General features: G+C 38.7%; 1 protein-coding gene across 8 annotated transcripts in view; it reads left to right on the plus strand.

Annotated features, from left to right (window-relative positions):
• The window catches only part of fgfr3 (fibroblast growth factor receptor 3), a 116792-nt gene that overhangs the window by 44185 nt on the left and 48489 nt on the right, over positions 1-24118 (plus strand). For 6 of the 8 annotated variants that reach the window (XM_035956008.2, XM_035956012.2, XM_035956007.2 and 3 more), the window contains exons 4-5: positions 2161-2226; positions 17734-17903. In XM_035956008.2, the coding sequence (XP_035811901.1) occupies positions 2161-2226; positions 17734-17903 (236 nt within the window). The remainder of the gene's footprint in view (positions 1-2160; positions 2227-17733; positions 17904-24118) is intronic. The other 2 variants (XM_035956014.2, XM_035956015.2) reach the window with 1 other exon arrangement.

Raw genomic sequence — 24118 nt, forward strand, 5'->3', positions numbered from 1 at the left:
ATTGTGAATTGTGGCCACATGACTGTCGGTCACAGCTGAGTCACTCCTGGCTCTCTGGTTGCGGCAGGGAGCACAAAATTATTTGTTTTTTACAGAATCTGGTTATAGAAAAGGTTTATTTTTGGCAAATTTTCAAATGAGACATGTAGAATAAAGTGATTTTGATGGAATACCACAATTTTAAATTTAGATTTGGTTGCATTTTCTCACAGAACACCTCAGTTCAACAAGTCTTTTCACAATTTGTAGCTCTGATAAATAATGTCATTTTGGTGACACTGGAAGCAGACGTTTCATATCATTTTTGCATGTTTAAATACCTCGACAAGTTGGACTTTTTGTGACGGCAATATCCTGTTCTCCTCCCTCTACTTTAAACACTGCAGCCTCGGCTCGCTCTAAAACACACACGGACTATTGTGTTTTCCCTCAAATATTTGAGCAAGGTGTCAGATATTTAGCAGCGGTATCAGATTTAGCACCTGGATGGCGTCCAGACGGCAGAAATCATATCGGACGCTCACTGTACACATGTTGGAAACAAGGAGCTGTAATGTTTAAGAAGCTGTCTGCAGGTTTGGAGTGAATGAAAACATGGAGATGAATGAGGTTTATCAGCAAAAAAAGGGAAATATGCTGCATATATCTGGCTTTAAGGCAGTTTTAGCAGAAACAGGATGGTTTCTCAGACATTTTTAGTTCATCTTGAGCCTTTTACATCAAATTTTCCTTTGTTGCTCTAATGTTGTTTTAAGTGTTTCCATAAATGAGTCACAGATTAGAAACAAATCTTCAATCAGGGCATGTTAACCCAAATTATGTGCATTTATGTATCTGGAACAAAACAACTGTTAAAAAAAAAAAAAAAAATAATAATAATAATAATAATAATAATAATAATAATAATAACATTTAAAAAAAAAAATATATCACGCAAAACATAAGAGATGGGCATTTTGCGTTTCTTGTGTCTGAAAAGGGAGACACAAGAAACCATAAAAAGATGCAAAACGACCACAGACAATAAGATTCAAAATGACCTCAAAGAGATGTAAAACCACCACAAACTGATTAAAAACGAAAAGAAAGACCACAAAGAGACAAAAACAACCAGAGAAACTGTAAAAAAAAAAAGCAACATGACCACAAACAGTTAAAGAATCACCACAAAGAGACACAACGTGACCAGAAGACGCACAACAACCACAAACGTACCTATAAAAACCTTTTTAGACCAATCAGAGAGGACCACAGACACCTTTAGAGATTTTGACCAATCAGAGAGGACCACAGACACCTTCAGAGATTTTGACCAATCAGAGAGGACCAGAGACACGTCTTTTCTCTGATTTCATCCTTTTCCAGAATCACGGTATTTGTCATGAGGTTTATTTTGACAACAACAAGTTGGTTTCCTGTTTACAGTGATGTCGCTCATCCAGTCTATAAATTGAGCTAAAAATCCGTCTTTCTGCTCCATAATCGCTGAGTAGATTTGTGGGCTGGAGGTGTCAAATAAGAGGGAAAAAAACCCTTAAAAAAAGCTGCTAGTCAGGAGTTTCAGGAGCAGTTTTGGCTCACCGGGTTGTCGGGGCAACAGCTGGCTCTCATTAACCAGACCTGCGGAGCCGAACCAGAAAACTTCAAGGTCACATGGAAAATAATTACAACGGCAACCCAAATGTGCGATACAGCAAATCTAAACAGTTGTATCTGTGGCTGGAGAATAATTAGACTGTCGCGCTGTTATTTTTGGTGGTGTTTTTTTTTGCACATGTGCTCTCACACAGCAACACTAATGACCCTCTCATTTGTAGCGTCTGTGGAAATGTTTAGGTTGTAATATCTGCCTACGGAGAACTGTGGACTCATTCATGAGCTCCTCAATGAACAGTCGCTTTAAATGTGCATTCATGCATCTCTGAGAACACACTCCATTTAATCTGAGAGCCTTTGACATGCTACAAATTCCTGCTTTGCTTCTTTTTTTCCTCCTCTTCCTCCTCGTCGTCTCGCATAAAATAGATTCTGGGCTCCGAAGTTTTCCAGATGTAGTTTTGTTCGTTATCTGATAGCCAACAGAGTTCATGGAGTCTGAGGGGAAAAGAGGTTTTTATTCATGAGAAATTAACAGTTGATTCTACTTTTTCCTTCTTTCAGATTCTCTGTCATCTGGTGACGATGAAGACTATGATGAAGACCCAGAAGATGCAGGTAATGAAAATGGTGAATTCTTAATTACTCTTTTCTTTCTTTTTTCAGTAATTCCTTTCAGTAAGGTCATATTTCTTCTGCTTTAAGAGGCTTCAGAGTGTAAAATAAGACTCAGAGAAAACTAAAACCTTTAATGAGCTCAAGATAAATGACTTTGTCTGAAGTTTTGAGAAAGTCAGTGCGATGCCTTCCACAGAAAATTGCCTGAAAAGCAAAATAACTTTGATTTAAAGTAGAAGAAATGAAGAAAATAGAAACTGGAGCAAAAACATTTATAAACAGACCAACCCTAAATTGCAATGGGAAAAAAGACGCCATTATCTGCCAAAATCGCTTTTCTAATTCACTTTGCATCTATTACAAACTGAAATGTCAATAAAAGTAGAACTTCACTGCAATAAAAACAGAGTCTGAAACATCACAGACTAATGACAAGTACCAGTAATGAATGTAGTCCAGGTTTTAACTAACAGGAGCTGAAGTTTAGTTTGTTGCTGTTATGGTTCACTAGTGAGGCTGAGGTGCAAGGGAAAAGAGAAAAGACCCAAGAATATCAAAATACAAATGTTTATCAACAATCGGGAAAGACGGAGAGCAAAGACTACAAATTTATTTTAATCATGACATGTAAAATAAAGTAATATTTATGACATATTGCTTTCTGTTGCAGCCCTAGATGTTCCAGACGCTCTGATTTGTGAATTATTAGCAAACCTTACTATATAATAAAAAGATAAAAAGTGTTTACCAGTCCTCTTGTGGTACAGATATTGGCTCTTCACATAATTTAAGCCACATTTATCCTCACTTAATCTGCGTTTTATAGCTGGATTCATGTTGCTCTGATGAAAGCATTCATCTGCAGGAGCCACAACACTTCATCAGAACGCTGCTTTTACGAGCCACCGGGTGACAATCAAGGGATTTATGCAGGTGATTAGATCTGTTCGAGCGCGATCTCTGGTTTATAACTGTAATTGGCATTTATACGGCTCTCATAACCTCCGCTGAGCACTGAGCTAAACACCAGTGTTGCCCAGATCAAACGCCGGCAGGTTTCATCCTCTCTGCGCTGACGTGAACCGTTCTGGCACTCGAGTTCAGGTGTAGGTGAAAAAAGACTCGACACGCTCCGTTCTGTCAGATATCATGACTCCAGAGAGACGGGAAAACGTCTCCGGCCCTCAGAAAGCTGTCGACCGGCCAGGCGCCACACGAAACGCCTTTAATGTAGCAGATGGAGGGAGACAGCCGAAGACGAATCAGAAAAATAACAAGAGTGAAGAGATGGAGGTGCAGCAGACAACGGTAGAGAACTGGATGCAGTGAAAAAAGAGAGAGAAAAAAGGAATTTCTATGCTGTGAAAATGAGAAGAAATCTGGGAAATCTGGCTGCAAGAGTGCAAAAAATCAAATATTCTAAAAAATGGGGAAATTAAAAGCAAACCCTCCTTAACCCTCCTGTTTTCCTCATTTACGGGCACCAAAAAATATTGTTTCCTTGTCTGAAAAAAATCCAAAAATTCAGCAAAAAACAAATCCCTCTTTTTTTAATGATTTTCTTTATATATATTAGCCATAACAAAGGTAAATCCAAGGACTTGAATATTTTTTTATTGGCGTGATAGACTGTATGAACACTTTTAAGACTCACAGTAGTGAGTGCAAAACATGAAAACAGCCCTAAACATGGCAGCAGCGTCACACCCTGATTTAACTCCCCGTCCACCTCAGCTGCTCGGTGAAGTCGGTGCCGGCAGCAGAATGTGGAAGCGTTTCGGTGACGGTCGGGAGCTCCGACCAAATCAAGGCCTCTTTGTAAGCGTCGCTACAAAGCTCAGAGCAAATCAAGCGGCGTCACACTCGACTGAAACAGCGAGACGGCGACTGTGGGAGATGCTGCCGAAACAGTCGGACGCCCCGCGGCCATCATTAACGTTTCACCCAGACAGCTGCAGTCAGGACTTGGTGGGAGATGGACGTGTGAAAACAGAAAAAAAAGAGGAGATACCGAGGATGTGAAACGCAGAAAAATAGCTACCGCCAGGACAGAGGTTCTGCTCGTAAAGAGGAAAAATGAAACAACTCCAGAAACAAAATATGATCAGTGGTTGTTGAGTTTCGGCAGGACGTCTCTGCAGAAACATCTAATATTTGTGAGTCTTTTTGTGTTCAGATGCTCACCATGAAATCATCATTAGCATGAGTTCAACCAGGGACTTTTATTCCATTTGAATTCCATTTTAATCTCAATTTTCTGCCACTTTTCTACCAACAAATTAGAAGAAAAAGTTCTGACATAATTGCACTGAAAATAACTTTAAACACAGAGTAGTTTCTGGGTGTTTTTACTCACTGTGGACTCATTTTTCACCACAATCTAAAGTCCTGCACCTCTATGGAAACAGAAGAAACATAGCTAGAAGTAGAGAGAACTCAAAAATGTCCTTTGTGCAGTGAGATACAGTTAAAACGCCATAAATCAAAATAAAAAGCAAAAACAGAAGTTGAATTTCTTTGATTATTTATTTTACAATAAATGAATGAACCTGGATTGAAGTACCCACATAAATACAGAATAGAAAATGGTGTCTCTACATGCTGGAGATATTTTACTACTTACATTTTTAATGTTACCATGCTTGTCTCCTTTTTGCTATACATACACTGCCTGCAGTTCAGCTGAAAAGTCCCTGAATTGTGCCAAAGAGCAGAAAATGTTTTATTTTGTACAGAATCTGTTTATTGCAAGTGTTTTATTTGGTAAATCTTTAAATAAGACATGTATAAAAGTGATTTTGATAATTATTCTACAAAAACTGAAAAAAATGCAATCAACATGCCTAATGTTTTTCCAGGTTTTCACTGGTTTTAGCAATACTGTGGTGAAAACTGGTGCCTCTACATGCTGTAGATATTTTACTACTTGCATCTGCTGTGTGTACACTGCCTGCAGTTCAGCCGAAAAAAGTAAATGAATTTTAGTCACATGACTGTTTATCACAGCAGAGTCAATCCTAGCTTCTTGGTTACACAAAGGAACACAGAATTTTTAAATTTTTTACAGATTATGCTGAGAGGAAATGCTTTATTTTTCCCGAATTTTTAAACATGACGTAAATTAGAATAATATTTATGACATTTAGTACCTGAGTTGTGCCAAAGAGCAGATTTTTTTTTTTATTTTTCTTCATATCTTTTTACAACAAATAGTGTATTTTTGACAAATCTTTAAATCCCACACACTACCTGCAGTTCAGCCAAAAAAGTCTCTGAATTTTAGTCACATGACTGTTTATCGCAGCAGAGTCAATCCTGGCTTTTTAGCATCACTGACAAGCCCCAAATTTTTTGTTTTCTCCAGAATCTGGTTAAAGCAAAAACACTTTATTTTGGGCTGATTTTTAAACATAACATGAAGAATCAATTAGCTTTTCTTTTAACCGTGACATTTGATTAAATTTTCCGAATAAATGCCACATCACTGGGGGTTAATAAACAAATGGTGACGAAATTAGTATTTTCGAACTTGGTAATTGATGCTACATTGATGCCACGTTTGAAAACCTGCAGCAGCTGTGTTTATAAGGCTGTAAATTCTCCTTTTCACATCAAATAATCACCTCGCACTGGCCTCATTTTTCTAATTTTCGGTTCTTATCATGGCACTCAGTGCTATCAGCCACTCGATCGTTTTCCAGAACACTGTGTGTGTTAATAGTGTTTATTTTGCTGCTATCGCTTTCAACATTTAATCCCTTCATTCTCCTCCCTTTGGATGTGGGAGAATTAAAAATGTAATCTTGCTTCATATTCATATTTTTCTTTTCCTGAAGGCGTGTAGCTGATGCTCTTATCCACAGATTACAGTAGAGAGCAGCAGAATGAGCTCCTTGTTGGCGTCTTTGTGCTGGATAAGCTTAACGCCCTCGGTGTAAAATCTGAATGCTGCAGCGTCGCTTTGCAGTGAAAAGCCTCGAGTGTTTTCTGAACGGGCCGGAGTGGCGGCGGCAGCAGCTTTACTAGCACACATCCTGAATGCCGGTAAATAGCCTCGGACTGCCAGACTTAATCTCTGGATGTAAGTCCACCTCATGACATATGAGGCTCCGGTTTCCCGGCCAAAAGGAGAGGGATTAGCCCAGAAACATTAAACCCCTATCGCTGCTTAATGTCCGCTAAGCCACCGCTAATTAGCCGACTGGAGCAGGAAGGAGCCATGTGACGAGCCGCTCGGCCAGACGGAGGGTCCCCTTCGGCGGGCGGAAGAGTCTCCACGTCCTCGTGCAGAGAGGACGGAGATGGAGATGTGGAGATGGTGAAAGAGGCAAGCTGGTAATGAGGACAGGGAGCGGAAAATGTTTTCTCTGGAAACAAGGAAAAACCTCAGGATGGTTCAGAGTAACAGACACCAGACTGCAGATTAAAATAAACTAAATAGTGTTGGTTTACATGGCTGAATGATTGCAACAGTCTAAAGAAGCTATTTTACCAAATTAACTCTTAAACTGAACTATTGACTGGATTGGTGTTGTTGAATCAAGGCTGCATTTGTTCTATCGACCTTCTTCTTATTCAATTTAACCCTCTGAACTGGTATAAAAGGCGTGTTATGGTGAAAAAAAATCACCAAAATTACACCATTTATCAGAGGCAGAAACTGTAAAAACAGAAAAAATCATTGGATTTCTAGCTTTCAGGTGGTCTTTTAACTAATCATCTGTGATGTGCCATTCCATTGGAAATATTACCTAAATGTGAGCGTAAAATTGAGATATTTAATCAAAGTTGTTTTATTCTACCTGTCAAAGTTAAATATGAGCCAAAAAAAGCATTTGCTCCAACTAAATTCTGTAAAAAACAAAACATTCTGCGCGAGTTGGCACAATTATGAAGCCATCAGTGACTCAACTATGACCAACAGTCATATGGAAAAAATTCAAGGACTATTCGGTTGAACTGGTGTTTTCAAGAAAAGTATGTAAGCAAATTACAAAAATCCATTTATCAGAAACAGAAACTGTAAAAGCAGAAGAATCATTGGATTTTTAACTTTCATGGTCCTTGAACTAAGCATATATGACTTGATGGGAAAATTAACCAAATCAAAAGCCTAAAAGCATGATATTTAATCAAAATCAGTGTATCATTTAAAAAAAATAACCAAAAACCAAGCATTTGTTCCAACCAAATTCTGTAAAAAAAAATGAAAAATTCCACGCTAGTTGGCACAATTTCAAAGCCATGAGTGACTAAACTGTGACCAACAGTCATATGACTAAAAATCAGGGATTTTCGGCTGAACTGGGCTGAACTGCAGACTGTGCCTACACAGAAAAGTATGAAAACAAAACAATTTATTAAAAAGGGAGGCAAGTTGTTGGACGATACATTCAGCATGGTGAAACATCTTTCTAGAGTTGTTGAGCAGAGAAGTGTGAAAAACGTTAATTTATAGAGGTTATAAACAGGTTATTTATAGTATGTAGAGCCACCATTTTCCCCCAGTATTGCTAACAAAAGTGCGTTCTGAGTTCTCTCTACTTCTAGTCATGGCTGTTCTGTGTCCACAGAGGTGCAGGACTTTATATGGCAGAGAAAAATGAGCCCACATTGAGTTAAAATGCGACAAGAACACCCAGAAACTGCTTGGAGTTCAGAGGGTTAATCCTGAACAAAAGCATCATCGTCCCTGATGAGCAACACGTCCTGATCTGCAGTTATTAGCGCCACCTTTCTGACTTCATCTCTAATATGTGCGAAAATTGCCCAACAAACTAATGACGCCCGTATTTCAAAGTTTCCCAAAATCAGACGCCTCGGAGACGTCGCTCACTGATAGATGGGCAAATAAAAACAAAAGGTGAGAGATCCAGCCGGCCTCACAGGATGAATGCCTGTTAATAAAGCCAGAAGACTTTTAGCAGCGTGGAGAGAAAGCAGCAGCGTGTCTGAAGGAGGGAGGGAGGGAGGGAGGAATGTTAACAGAGCCTAATCTGTGCTCCGGAGCTATGCAGCCTCCTTGTTTACCCTGGCAGGAGAGCAGAGTGCCGGACGCCGGGCCACGCTACGCTGCTCCACGGCCACCGTTCCTCCCGCTCTGTTTGCCTTGAGTCCCTGCAGGCCCTCCGGGGGCAGCGTGCCTTCAAAGAGCCCCAGTGTAATCTGGAATGAAATCTGCCTGTGTGCTCGCAGGCGTCAGCGAGGGCAAATTATACAATTACACAATTAGACCTCCCTCCTCCACCTCCTCCTCCTCCGCCTGTCCGACCCCCAGATCGGTGTCTGAAGGGCCTCCGATCGGCCACCGTGTCCTGCTGCAGCTAATTGTGCTGATACAAGAGTCACGCTTCAACGCAGCAGAGCCACAAGGCAGCAGAGAAGTGAGCATCAGGGGCTGCGTTTCAGCAACACTTATGACAGAGTTGCATGCTGAAAATACAGAGAAAATGCAAAAATAAACATAAATACAGGTGCAGGGCTTGGTGAAAGTTGGGCCCACAGTGAGAGAGGGTGTGAGAGGGCTGCATTACAGGAACACTTGTGATAGCGTTGCATATTCTAAATACAAAGAAAATGCAAAAATAAACATAAATACAGGTGCACAACTTCATATTGTGATGAAAACCAGGCCCATAGTGAGGAAAAATGTGTCGGCAGTGGGGTTTTGAGGGTTCAAAAGCTCTAAAAGTCAGATTAACTGCACCCTAATCAAAGACAACAGCGCTAAAATTGTTTGTTAGGCTGTATTTCAGACAGCGGTGCATCATCTAATTACAGAAAAAATGCAAAAATAAACATAAATACACATGCACAGCTTTATATTGTGGTGAAAAATGGGCTCACAGTGGGTTAAAATGTGACAGTAGTGGGATTTAGAGGGTTGAAATGTTCTAAAAATGTCATTATATGCACCCTAATCAAAGAGAACAGTGCTAAAAATATTAGTTGAGCTGCATTTCAGACAGCTTTGCATGATGCAAATGCAGAGAAGATGCCATCAAAGCATAAAAACAGGTGCGCAGCTTTATATTGTGGTAAAAATCAGGCCCACAGTGAGAGAGGGCGTAAGAGGGCTGCATTACAGGAACACTTGTGACAGATTGCATAATGAAAATACAGAGAAAATGCAAAAATAAACATAAACACAAGTGCAGGACTTATTATTATTATTATTATTATTATTATTATTATTATTATTATTAGGCAAATTGTATTAAAAAGAACAGAAATTCAGGTTCATGACTTTATATTGTGGTGAAAATGGCCCCATGGTGATTCCAGGTTCATTCAATGCAACTGTCTGCACCCACAGTGAGTAAAAATGAACAAAAACAGGGTTAAAAACAAAGAAGACCTCACTTTCACTTTGGTGGAAGTAATAAAGCACAAAAAACTGTGTATACACCGTGAATTTGAACATTTTTGGCCAAAAAAATGCTGAAAAATAGCATTGTGTATTAATATACCTATGAGCTCCTTACTGTGTCATAAAGCAGTGAAACTTCTACAAGTCATCATTTAAGATATGCCAAATATAAGAAAAGTGGTTAAAAAGCGAGCCCACAGTCTGTAAAATATGACAGTCGTGGGGTTTAGAGGATTCAAATGTCAAAAAGTCAAATTAAATGCACCCTTAGCAAAGAGAATAGCGGTGAAAATGTTACTTTAATTCATTTTACAGCTTCTGTTTTTGCATTTTTATTCATTTTATTCTCCACCTTAGATTATCTGAAGCACATCCTGAGCTGTGGTGATGCTGTAACTAGTAACTTAAACCCAGAATCACTTGTTTTAGTGCTTCTGCAACCTGCAACACATGAAGCCACGAGTCAGGAGAGGAGTGAGCATCAGTGGCTGCATCTAAGGAACACTTTTGCTTAGTCTGTATACAGACAAAATGCAATCAGATTGTGTTTTGTTAACAGAATGAGCACTCAGACGGCGCTCGCTGCTGCCAAGGCTGCACAATCCGCCACAACTTGTTATTCCAATAACTGAAAGTATTTAGAAAATTTCAATCCGCATCTGAATCTGCATCAAAATACACACAGTGACACGCAGTCAGGGCGTACGTCTGCCAGATATGTCCTTCAGCCGAGTGGTTCATGAGAAAAAATCCTCAAAAAAAGCCTTATCTCTCAAGAAAATAAGTGATTAATCAAAAGAAAAAAACTGGATCCTTACCAGAAATCAATCACGCTGTTTGGCAGGAGGCCTAACTTTCTACGAGAAATTAGTTTATAACACTTTTCATCATCAAACTCTGAAAGGGGAAGAAGGAAAAGTCAAACGGCTGTTAGAGCAACAGCAGGTGTGAGAAAATTTGCAGAAATTACATGAAAACCTGATATATACAGCCTCGAATTAGTATTTTCAGACTTCTAAATCCTTCTAACTTTGAGTTTGGATCGTATTTCGTGTTTAATGTGTTTGGGAAAATAGCCAAACCTGAGCTTGAAATTGTGATATTTTATAAAAATCACCTAATTCCACATTTTTTATTAAGCAATTTGTCAAAAATAGAACTTTACTCAGCCACAAGCAGATTAAAAAAAAGGAATCGGAGACTACTTGGTTGAACTGCAGGCAGTGTTTACATAGCATATAGAAAAAACAAGCATGGAAAGTCAAACAGCTAGTAAAGCAGCAGCATGTGTTGTAAAATATGCAGAAATTACATGAAAACCTGATATACACAGCCTCGAATTAGTATTTTCCGACTTCTAAATACTTCTAACTTTGAGTTTAAATGGAGCTTCAGACCGAACTGGTGGTTATTCGTCATTCGCTCGTACAATACAGGAAGTGAAGTGCAACGCTGTGCAGCAACTGCAAGACATAGGAAAGATTTCTTGAAAACATGAAGAAAAAACTAGTCATAAATCACCACGCAGCTGCAACCGCACACCTTTTCCTTGAAAAAATACCTCGTGGAATCAGCTGCAGAACATAAACCAAACAAACCTGTATTTTTAGCAGTTCCCCTCCTTGGTTAACCCCTGCAGCTGACGGTGGACGTGACACCGTATTGCTGCAGAGCTGAGGAGAGATGTTGTGCTTGTACAGCCATGCATGGCCGGGTTTATCTGCAGAGTCCGTCCCTGTGGAGGTTTCTTGGAGGGTGTCTCGCTCCGGTCTTCCTCCCAGTAAAATCCCTCCCCTCTCCTGAGGAAATACCATCCGGCCAATTAGACACGGGACGGGATTCCTGAGTGCTGCTGAGCGTACAGAGCAGGACTCCACAGTAAAGCAAAAGCATGCCGAAATCAAAATATCGACTGCTGCTTCTGAACTGGAAAAGGCTGTGATTTCTTTTTGCTTTTTTTTTGCTTTTTCCTCGGGTGGAAAGTATCTGTATCAGCTTTCTAAAGTAGGCTGTGAAGAATCTGCAGACCCAGCAAATCACATAGAAAGAAAACTTTAGGGTCTTTAATCAGTTCTACCCAGAGTAAAAATGTTTCAAATGGTCAAATCACCTCCTCAGTTAATAATAATCTTACGTCATGGTGGATAAACACCCGTTTTACTAGCTGTACATTAATTTAATGTTTAATTTGTCATTTAATCTTCATTCTGAACCCCCCAAGCCATCAGCAATTCCAAAAAATCTTGTACCTTTATAGAAACAACCATTACTAGAAGTAGAATCACCTCAACAATGGAAATGGTGTAATTTTGGCAGTTTTTCAAAGATAGCATCCTTTTCAAACCTTTATGTCATTAAAAAACTGTCAAACTGTCACAGTTTTACTAGTCGGAAACTGTAAAAACTGAAATAATCAAGTTTTTAACTTTCAGTGAATAATGTTTACTGATGTCAGTTCATGCAAGCAATGCCAGCATCAGTTCTGAGGATTCATTTAACCTTCGTTCTGAACCCTCAAATCTATCAACAATATAAAAAATCTTGCACCTGCATGGAAACAAATATGGCTAGAAGCAGAAAAACCTCAAAAAGATAAATATGAATGGTGTAACATCGGCAGTTTTTCAAAGATAACATCCCTTTCAAACCCATATGCCATTAAAAAACTGCCAGAATGTCACCATTTATTAGCCAGAAACTGTAAAAATTTAATGAATAGTTGTGTTTTCAACTTTCAGATAGTTCTTGAACAAATCACGATGTAATGTGTTCAGAAACAAAGCAAAATCTGAGCTTAAAATTGTGAAATTTCATCAAAGTCACTTTGTTTTACATATTTTGTTTTTAAAAAATGTCTAAATCAAGCCTTTTGCATTAGATTCTGTGAAGACAAAATGGCTTTTCAGTGACTACTCGGTTGAACTGCAGGCTGTGTTTACTTAGTGTAGAGAGGAAATATGTATGAAAGTAAATGAAAGAGACTAAAAGGAAAAACAAACCTACTTGATCAATAAAATAAATGCAGCATGGCTCCAAAACTGTAAACAGAAGAGGAGGTTGTAGGAAGATACAATCAGCATGGTGAAGCATCTTTGTGCAGACTAAATTTGAAGATGTTGTAAAAATGTAAATTGCATGTAAAGTCACCATATGTTTCCAGTATTTATAACACTTGTGGATCACTTGCAGAGATGCTGTACGTGTTGATTCCAGGTTCTTTAAATTCAACTTTCTGCACCCAAAGTGAGTAAAAAGAGCAAAAACAGAGTTAAAAACCAACAGGACTGCACTTTCACTTTGGTGGAAGTAATAAATCACAAAGGAGCAGATTATACACCTTGAAATTAAACCTTTCAGGCTCAAAAAGCACTCAAAAACAGCATTGTGTGCTACTATAACGTACCTGTCATCCTTTAAGATATGCCAAATCTAAAGAAAGTTGGGTAAATTAGATAAAAGTGGGCTTAATGAGCTAAATGTGATTAGTGTTTTGGAGTTTTTGCTGTTTCCATAGAGGCGCAGGACTTGAAATGGGCCAAAAGTGAGGAAAAATGGAATAGGAATGTTGTAGAAGTTCAATGAAGTGGAGGCAGACACAGAAAGACACACCGGAGACTGACTGATATCAGGAGAAATGACACCAACAGAGCAGCAGTACATGCAAGCAATGCCAGCATCAGTTCTGAGGATTCTCTCTGATCTTTGGGTAGATATTGTAGTTGGGAGAAGGTCAGACTTAGATAACAGACCGATATGGAGACAAGTAGTCTGCTTAGTCACGTCAGAATAGACGATATCTAATCTCCTAACCCTAACCCTGTGACCTTAGATTGGGGAAAGAGTCATTTTTTTCTTCACGAGGAGCAAACAAATGCCGTAAAAGTCAGCTTTATTGTCAATTCTGCCATATCTACAGGATTGAAATGCTGTTTCTGTGAGACCCTGGTGCAAACATGCAAGGCACAGTAGAAAAAAGCAAATGACGCTAAGAAACAAGCAATGCAGTGCAATGGATAGTGCAGTAGTATAGTGAAGTACTGCCTGGCTGGTGTGTAAGGAGAGTAAATGAACCCTAATTAAAGAGAAAAAGGGTAAAAAACATGACATTAATTCACTTTTTCTCCATTGTAGATTAACTGAAGCACCCTAACTCGTAACTTAAACCCTAAACAACTTTGCCATAAGAAATCTGAACGTAAATTGCAAGGAAAAGCTGATCTTGTGCAGAAACACACGAGTTCAGCAGCTAAAGGTCGGGACAAAACCGTGGAGACTCCAGTAGCTCATTGTGAATCCACACAGGTTTCTATTTTGGATTTGTGGCTGAAGGATCAGCAGCAGCAGCAGGACGAAGGTGTTTCCAGGCCTGGGAGGACCACACATTCAGAGAGAGACTGTTTAAAATCTCACTGTGTGTGTGGCTGATCGCGATGCCAAGAAAACAGTGCGTTCCTTGGAGGTTTCGTCGCTCCAAATACGCCGCAACACTGAGAGAGAGGAGCAACGAAGTCTAACCGAGGCTTGTGTGGTTGCACGTGGAGAGTGTTTGCTCTCTGAGATACGTCTTTCATATCTCCATCCGCCTGGTTGCAATTACCGCATGAAGCCGGCGTTTGAGGGCAGAAACGAGGCCTGATAATAAACAGACACATGTAGCCGATCTAAGAGGCGAAACATTGACGTCTCACCTGAGTCATCCCGATGAGAGTTTTACTTTCTAGCTTTTGTCCGACGGCACACAAACACAGCACCACCAGCCATTGAGATGCTAATCGGCTCTGCTCCTACGTTCAGAAAGTAAAAGAGACATCTGATGACCTCCCCAGCCTTTGTCCCGGGAATCACCGAGCAGACCTTCCACGCCCACCAACACCAACAATGACTCGCTGCACTCTCTTTGTCCGCCGTCTTCTCAATACAACTCAATAAATCGCCCTGACAGCCTCCCAAACTCTCAGCACCGCGCGATTCACGAGCTCCCGCATTGTTGTCATCCGGAGGAAGATGATAAAATTTTTGCGCTTGACACTTTGTGCACCTGTTTTCGTCTTCTTTTAGCGTCCGTCAAACTGTGTTTTACACTGCTAGGGGAATCTTGAACTTAATTGTATCTGGATATTGCAGAAAGACGGTTCTAGAACTGAAATGTAAAGACGACTGAGCCCCAGTAAACACCCACCACCAGCAGCAGCTCTACCTTTTATTTAACCCTAAAACCCACCAGAGGGACTAGAAGGCATGTTGTCTTTAAAGGAACACTGAAATTACAGCATTTATTTGAGCCAGAAAGTGCAAAAAAAACCCAGAAAGGATCATGGATTTTGAACTTTTTGACGGTTCTTCAACTACTAATCTCTGACATGCTGTCAAGAAACATAAACAAATCTCAGCTTAAAGTCATAATATAAAATTAAAAATCACAAGTTTGAATAAAAGTCAGTGAAGAAACAGTTTGTTCTAACCAGGTTCGGTAAAAAACAAACAAAATTGGAAGCCGTTACTCACAAAATTCATCGACCATGTGGTTTAACAGGGCTGAATTGCAGGCAATGTAGAGAGGAGATGGAAATAATTGAATAAAAAACGTACTTCATCAATAAAATAACTGTAGCAGAGCTTGTTGGAAGATACATTCAGAATGGTGAAACATCTTTCTATAGATGATGTACAGAGACTCAAAACTGGACTAGAAATTGTCCATAATGACTCATAAAATATCATTTTGAAGGAATTTTGAGTCATTTTGGACAGTTTTCAAGTTTTTTTTCGACAATTTCTGACCAATAAATGCAGCATGGCTCAAAAACAGTAAACAGAGGAGCAAGTTGTTGAAAGATATATTCAGCATGGTGAAACATCTTTGTGCAGCTGATGTACAGAGTAGAAAGAAAAATGCAGTTTGAATAGACTGTTAAAATGTGAATAATAAAATATCTATAGCATGCCGAGATACCATGTTTTCCAGTATTGCTAACACCTGCTTTTATTATGATTTATGACATTATATCTGTGTCATACTGCACAGAATACAGATTTTAGTTCTTTTTATTTTCTAGTCATGGTTGTTCTGTTTCCATAGAGGGGCAGGACTTTATATTGCAGTAAAAAATGAGCCCATAGTGAGTAAAAACGTGACAGGAGTAATGAAAAATCACCCAGAAACTGCTTTGGAGTTCCATCTTTCTAACAAATTACTCAAAACCCTTATTTTCTTTAACTCACTTTGCCCATTCTGAATGGTATGTCCAAGTTTTATTGTCTTGAAAAGCTCAGCAGTGTCATTATAATGAAAATCGGCTGAAAAATTCATAACAGAGGCTGTGTAAGTGCATGTTAGTGACTGTAAACAGTGCAGGTACTTTGTGTTGTTGTATGAGGGAAGACCTCTGGTGAAACCACAACCTCACATCTGTTCTGCTGAAGTACATAACTGATCCAAGATGAAGGCGGTTTTTAAACAGGGCAGAGGAGCAAGTTGTCCCATCTGTGCAGTCTTTTAGCAATTACGCAAACATGTAACTATAAATTCCTGGAGGGTCCGTCCACAAAATTTTCTGTGATCTTAGAATAAGTTAGAAAATGGAAAACCAAAGTCAGATCTGTTTGGATAAGAATGCGCTTGTAGGTTGAGTTGACCTTAAGACACAAAAGCTGCCCACTTACCTGCCTTAGTCGTGTAAGAAACCCTGTTTCTTTGCTCCTGTCACATTTTTACTCACTGTGGGCTCATTTTTAACTGCAGTGTAAAAGCCTGCATCTCTATGGAAACAGCAAAAATATGGCTAGAAGCAGAGGAAGCTCAAAATTGTCTTTTTTGCAGCAAAGTCACAATGCCATTAATCAAAAAGAAAAAGAAAAACAAGTTACAATTCTTTGTTCATTTTATTCTTTTAAATCACAAAAACCTGCAATCAACATGGCAGCATTTTCCAAGTGAACACAGGTGTTACCAAAACTTATAAAAAATAAAGTCATACACTTTTTAAAAGGCTAACTTACAGGCTATTCATGTTCTACTATTTCCATTTTACAACCTCTTCAAACTTGGTGAAAGATGTTTCACCATGCTGAATGTATCTCCCAGCAACTTCCTCCTCTTTATACCATTTTTGAGCCATGCTGCATTTATTTTATTAATCAAGTATGTCATATTATTTAGATAGTATTAAAATATTTTAGGTTTTTGATTGGCTTCCATGCTTTTCTGATACCTGGGGGTAACCATAGCCTGTAGTTTAGCCCACTTCAGCTGCTTAGTCTTTAAATTTTTGTTGCATGACTGTTAATCACACATTAGGCAGGAATGGCTTTCTGGTTGCACCAGGAAGCACAGGATTTTTTGTTTTTAACAGAATTTGATTCAAGTAAACAGAGTGTTTTTGGTGAAATTTTAAACTAGTGCTACTGATGAAATTGCACGATTAGTTTCCAGTTTTTCCATCAGGTTTTCCATTCAGTTCCAGTTTTTCCAGTTCAAGGAGCATATAAAAGTTTAAAATATGATAATTCTGTCTTTATTTTGCAGCTTCTTGCTCTAATAAATGGTGTAATGTTGTTGGGTTTTGAGGTTCAGACAGTTTGACAGCTTTTGTTCGATATGCTTTAACCCTCGTGTCGTCCTGTGGGTCAAAATTGACCCGTTTTAAAGATTGAAAATGTGGGAAAAAAATCTATATTTTCACAGTGAAGCTTCTGATGTCCACATTTTCAACACTTTTGGGAAATCTTTGAACATTTTTTGGTGGAAAAAAGAAATGTTAAAAATGTTCTTAAAAGACAATAGAAGTTTTACTGATATATATGTAATCACTTTAGATATTTTTAGGATTTTTTTGGAAGATTATTACTCATTTTTTGAAAATATTGACAAGAATTTTCTTGCCAAATTTGGGAGATTTTTTTTAAAATAAAACTTTTAAGGGAAGCTTTTTGGGAATTATTGGAATTTTCTTCCTGAAGGTTTTACAAATTTTCAGAAATTTGGGGATTTTTTTTTGCTGAACTTTTGGATTTTTTCAGACAAGGAAACAGTATTTTTTGGTGCCTGTAAATGAAGACAACAGGAGGGTTAAGCTTGGTCTTATTTTTCTTTATTGGAATAGTTCCCCGTGACTCATGCAACACCGTTTGTTTTGCCTTTTTACCAACAGAAGCTCCATATTGGACCAGACCTGACCGGATGGACAAGAAGCTGCTGGCCGTTCCTGCTGCCAACACGGTCAAGTTCCGCTGTGCTGCAGCCGGAAACCCGACGCCGAGCATCCACTGGCTGAAGAACGGCAAAGAGTTCAAGGGAGAGCAGAGGATGGGAGGCATCAAGGTGAGAGGAATAACATGTTAGCACTTAAAGGTTAGAGGAGCACGGCCGTGATTTGTAGATTCCAATATTCACACCAGCTCTGCCCGGAGGAGGTCATGTTCTGCTGTGCTTGAGCTGCTACCGGGTGCCTTTTAGCAGGGCATTTTAATCCCCCACTGGTGCGACAGTAGCGGCGCTGCGATTCTCCCTGGCGTGAACGTCTATAAGCGGAGGAGTGTGAAGCGGAGTGCTGAAAGAGACTCATGCTCGGTGAATCTTCTCACGATAAATAAAGGTCAGAAAACACCTCTGGAGCGCTCTTAGCTTCGACTGAAAATAAATCCACGCTGAAATCAGAGTTGCTGCTCGGATGCGTGCGTGCTCGTGTGATAGCCCGGCGTTGACAGTAACGCGGTGCGGCAAACAGCTGCTGTGCTCAGTTTTGTCATCGGATTCACTCTAAACACCGAGCTCTGGTGTGGAATGGCACTGCTTAAAGTTACAGCGCTTGGCTTACTTTTGTGTTTCTTCAACGGCCCCCGAGCTGCAGGATTAAAGGGCGAGCTCGGTGCGGTAACGGCATCGGAATTCAAACAGTCAAAACGTGTGTTTTGGTTCAAAATAAACTTCGACTTAACGGCACGTAAATTCTAAAATTCTGCCCAGAGATGTGAATTCTTGGAGGATCATCCGGCCGTGCGTCTTGTTTTTCCCTCCCTCTCAGCCCTCGCAGTGCTTTTAGAAAGTGATGGCGACTGGAAACAACTCTCATACTTTTGTCCCACATTTTCATATTTTCCTTGTTGTGTGAGGAGAAGCTACCCTGACGAGTTTCTTTATTGCTTTTAGTCTGACTCACTAGATGTTTACAACTGTGGTTGCAAAGCTGCTGTTTCTGCTGCACATTTCATTTGTCCTCTACTGCTATGTGGATATTAGCATGATCAAATACTTGTCATTTTGAACGAATTTTGACTCATTTTGGAGAATTTTCAAGTTATTTCAGACAATTTTTGAGTCGTTTTGGACAAGTTGTATGTTACTTTGAACATTATATTGGACAATTTTAGACTGAGAGGACATTGAAACCTACTTGATGAATAAAACAAATGCAGCATGGCTCAAAAACATTGAACAGAGGAGCAAGTTGTTGGAAGATACATTTAGCATGGTGAAACATCTGTCTACAGATGATGTGCATAGACTCAAAACTGGACTAAAAAATGTCTATAATGACATCAAATTGTCATTTTGAACATTTTGAGTCTCACTGGTCCTTTAAAGGACAATTCTCACCTTCCTGTGCGAAAATAAGCCAGTATTTTTGTTTGCAGGGGCACCAGCACTACATCCTGGGCTGAGCAGCACCTAAGACAATTATGATTGGCTTAAAAACAAACAAACCTGAGTGTTTGTTTCACATACAGAAGAATACAACTGGGGTGCAGTAGACCATTCTACAGCACATCTACAGTGCTTTGAAGATATGTTTGTTAATGCATAACTACCACAACATTGACTGTCGCTATTTTCAATCTAATCTAGTCATAAAACGCAATAAAGCGCAAATGTTGTCGAGCTAAATGTACAAAAAGTTCTTTAGCCGTAGGCTGCAGCAGCAAAGCCACAGACTGCATACAAATAACGGACATAACGTTCGAGTCTGAAAAGTGATTTATTTCTACATTTCTGCATTCGTTCTACCAGCCAGCAGGGGGCGACACCTCATTCAAATGCGATTTTCATAGAAGTCAATGAGAAAATTAGCCTACTTTTTCTTTGATGTGCTGCTTCAGCAAACATTTTCTTACCACGTTTATGGTCTCAATTGCTAGTTTTATGTCTTCTTCAATGCAGCATGGTGTTTTTTTGGTAAATTATGGTCCCATTTAGAGTAAAATAGAAAAGAAAAACGTTAAATTTCAGGGCGGAAATACCGTGCAGTTGACTAGTGGCTAAAGTATGGTGATGTATATTGTGGTTTAGTTCTCAGTCGGATCCACTTTTTACTTGTTACATCTGTTTTTGAAGCCAAATTCCAAACTTGAGGCTTCAAAATGTTATGGGGTGATGTTATAAAGGCTACATCCATCTTTTGTATACGTCTGAGTAAAAACACTGAAAAGGTGAGTTGGATAACTTATAAATGTAGTGGCTTTGCATGTAGACAGCTTATTTTATTGTCTGTTTATCAAAGATCAATATGCAGAATCGAGCTAAAGTGACCAATTAAATGGTTTCCTTTGATGCTAAAATTGCATCTTGCAGTTTCAGCAGCGTAAACATGCGTTGGGCTGCTATCGAGGCATCGACAGACGCTTTCTCCCCAGTGCAGCTTTTGGCCTTTAAAGAGTTAAATGTAATGAGATCCTGCAGCTATTAACAGTTTACAGAGATCTCCAACATCTGCTCCCAGCAGACCAACAGCAGTTGTCTCCCTCCCTTCTGTCCACACACACCTGTCGCCGGGCCTCAGGACGCTCGCATCGGCCTCCAGCCACTTTTACCACGTGGACGATTCGCCCGGTGATGAAGCAAATTAATCCCACGCTTCTCCTCCGAGTCCCTGAGAGTCCTCCTTGTGCACGAAATGACTCACCGGTGTCGAGTTAACGGCATCGTACTGCTGTGTTTTTGTGGTGGCTGAAGCTGTGTTAGGATATTAAAGTCAGCCCAGCCTTTTTATTTTAGCCGTTTTATTCACTTTCCTGCTCCTCTGGGATGTTTAATGTATAATTAAGGAGTGATATGTGAAGCCGACTCTTCAAAGTTACCCTTCAGAGACTCTAAAGTTCTCTTGACTCGACCAACCCAACAGAACATTTGGTGGTTGAATCGATTCTGTCAGAGATATTCAACACCGACTTTACAGTTAAACAGCAACAACCTGCTTTAATGTCATCAAATCAGACCCACACTTTACTTTATTTTAGCTTTTAATAGTTCTTTCTAAAGGGACAGTTCATCTTAAACACAAAATGAGTCATTTTGTTTCGCTCTCACTTTATTTCTCCATACAAAACTGACCATTTAAATCACTGTAACTATATATAAGTAGCAAATTTTAGGCTTTAAAGTGTGATTTAATCTGCTAGTCACTGTCAGATGCCTTCTGTTGTGCATAAAGCAAATTTATAATATTTTTTCTGCATTTTTCAATGAAAATGACTCACATTCTGATTAGATTTGACCTTGTTCAAATGGTTTTGTCTTGTGTTTTGGTGAAAAACTTCATTTACATCATTAGCAGTAGAGCTGCAACAACTAATTGATTAGTTGAGTTAATTTTCCACTTTTTTGATTAATTTCAATATTTTTTTAAAAGAAAAAGTCTAAATTCTCAGATTTGAGCTTCCTAATTGCGAATATTTTCCTGTTTCTTCGTTCCTCTGCTTTGGATTTAGACATTATCTGAGGCTTGATCCACATTTTTGAAGTTTTCTGACAAAATAATTGCCAATTGCAGCCACATCTAAAAGCATTTGTTCTTTGTTTGCGCACATAATTCTCCATGATGAAGCTTAATGTAGTCCAGATTGAGACGTTAATAGGTGCTTATTAAGACGTTTCTCCTCCCATCACGTGGCTCAACCTTTGTTCCTGCGTCCTTTAAGCTCCTATAATCCAAATAGATTCATATTTTCAATGCAATATTAAATTATCTAGAAGACGCTCGCTTAAATTCCTCAGTTGCTGAGCATGAAATGTGAAAATGTAGCACACATGTGAGAAGTTTCGGTGTTCTGGATCATTGTGTGATTATTAAGACGTTCCTCGGTGCGTCCTCGTCCTCCCTCCACTCCGTCCCGGTTTAAAATCCAGTTAGCTAATCACCGCTGTCGGCCTTCGGGGAGGTGATCGTGGAGGTCAGCTTCTATAGAATCACGCTGCTGGGTGACGGCCAGTCGGTGACACGATGAGGCTTCAGGGAGGTCGGGGGTAACAGCTTCAGCCCATCTTGGTGTCAAAACCTCCGCTGACCTCTTCACCGCTCTGCACACTGCAAGAAATGTCCATCTGAAGGCACAAAATACCAGATATATAAGAACCAGGATCAGATATGAGCATTATTTCACCCTGAAAACAGTGGAGGTGAATGAAATGTTGCACTAACCCTCGTGTCGTCCTGTGGGTCAAAATTGACCCGTTTTAAAGTTTGAAAATGTGGAAAAAAATCTATGTTTTCACAGTGAAACTTCTGATGTCCACATTTTCAACATTTTTGGGAAATCTTTGAACATTTTTTGGTGGGAAAAAAGAAATGTTAAACATGTTTCTTAAGAACATTCACAAAAAAATCAACCAAAATCCAGCGAATTTCGCTGGATTTTGGTTGATTTTTATGTGAAAGTTCTTCAAGAAAATATTTGAAGTTTTACTGATATATATGTAATCACTTTAGATATTTTTAGGATTTTATTTGGAAGATTTTTACTAATTTTTTGAAAACATTTACAAGAATTTTCTTTCCAAATTTGGGGGATTTTTTTAAAATAAAACTTTTGCGGGAAATTTTTAAGGAATTATTGGAATTTTCTTCCTGAAGTTTTTGCAAATTTTCAGAAATTTGGGGGATTTTTTTGCAGAATTGTTGGATTTTTTTCAGACAAGGCAACAATGTTTTTTGGTGCCCATAAATGAATACAACAGGAGGGTTAAAAAACAACAATGAAAACTTCTCACGGTGCCTCGTTTTGCTCTGAGACATGTTTGCGCTGAACATCCAGCCACATTATCCTCATTTAGGCTGATTGATGTCCTTAACTCTGTTATATTATCATCTAATTTTTAACATGATTATCCCCTCTTTCTTGTTCCTGCCACATGCTCGAAGCCGTTTCTGCACAAATCAGCCGTCTGTGGCGTTTCTTTGTTCCTTTATTAGTTCTGTAGATAGCAGTTTCTTTGTCCCATCAGGCATTAGAGGCTAATGCTTGTTGTATTTGTGGTATTTCTGTGAGAAAAGCTGGAGAAGCTGCAGGAAACGATAAGAATGCATCAGTTGATTTTTATGTAGTTTTCTGGAATTAGCTGCGGCTGCATGGATGATATCTGTTCAGCCTGATTAACATAAGATATGTAACTGTTTACATATATGCTAGATATAGGGATAAGGTAAGATGTGCTTTTACAGGTTGCAGATTATTTTTGTCATGAACTAAAGGGGTTTTTAGGAGAGCAAGATCAAGCTGTGTTTTCCAACTTTCTTGGGAAATTCAGTTCATTTTACTGATTAAAGTCTGAAGCAAAAACTGGCAAGAGAAAGTTGTAATGGAGAAGAGTAGAACATTGAAAAGAAAACCTGGAAAATATGCACAGAAAGGTTAAATCTGTTCTGAGGTGGTCATATGAAGCATTTTTATTCAGATTTGGTTGTTTTCTTTTTATAATGTTATCAAGGTCCATATAAATGCAGCTACACTGTTTAAATTTACTTTTTTGAACACTTTTTCAATGCAATATTTTAAACAATTTACCGTAATTGTAAAGATTTTCCCTGTTATTTTTTAAAATTACACAAAACTAGTGAAAACACACACAAAAAATAATTTACACGTTAACCAGGAAAATAGTCTAAAACTGTAAAGATATCCACATCAAAGAATCATTATTTTTAGAAATTGTAATTTATTCTTTCACAGCATTTGACCATAAAACGACATTGTTTGTACTTTGTATAAATCAGGAAAAAAAAATTTAAAAATACTTTTTTTCTGTAATTTTTTGTAGTATTCAGAAATCAAAAATCTGTAATTTTTTTGCAGTGTGTGAACATAAAATCAGACCATTTTACTGCATTTGAATACACTAAAAATCTAATTATTTTACGGATATTTGTTATTTTCACAATTTTTGAAGTATTTTTTCTTGCACCCTTGTTGCCAAACTTTTACTATTTTTGTTTTTTCTTTTTTACTGGATTTTTAGTATATTTTTGTCTTTCTTTAGTGTGTTATACTTTTACTCTCTAATTCTATAACAAGTTTGATGCAGACCTTCATCGGCATTTGCACCATCTGCAGATATGTAAACATTATTCAAAAATCAATCAATAAGTGAACTCTAATAGCATTATAGTAAAGTTTATATATATTGGTATAAGATGATGAAGACTTGCAGAGAGCATGCGATAAGAAGATTTACTTATTTGTAAATAAAAATCACTATAAAGTGTTAAAATCAGCTGCAGATTGGCTCGTCTTTGTGTTGACAGACATCTGATGGATATTTCTTGC

Source organism: Amphiprion ocellaris, chromosome 20, assembly GCF_022539595.1.
Source record: "Amphiprion ocellaris isolate individual 3 ecotype Okinawa chromosome 20, ASM2253959v1, whole genome shotgun sequence".
Classification (NCBI taxonomy): Eukaryota; Metazoa; Chordata; class Actinopteri; family Pomacentridae; genus Amphiprion; species Amphiprion ocellaris.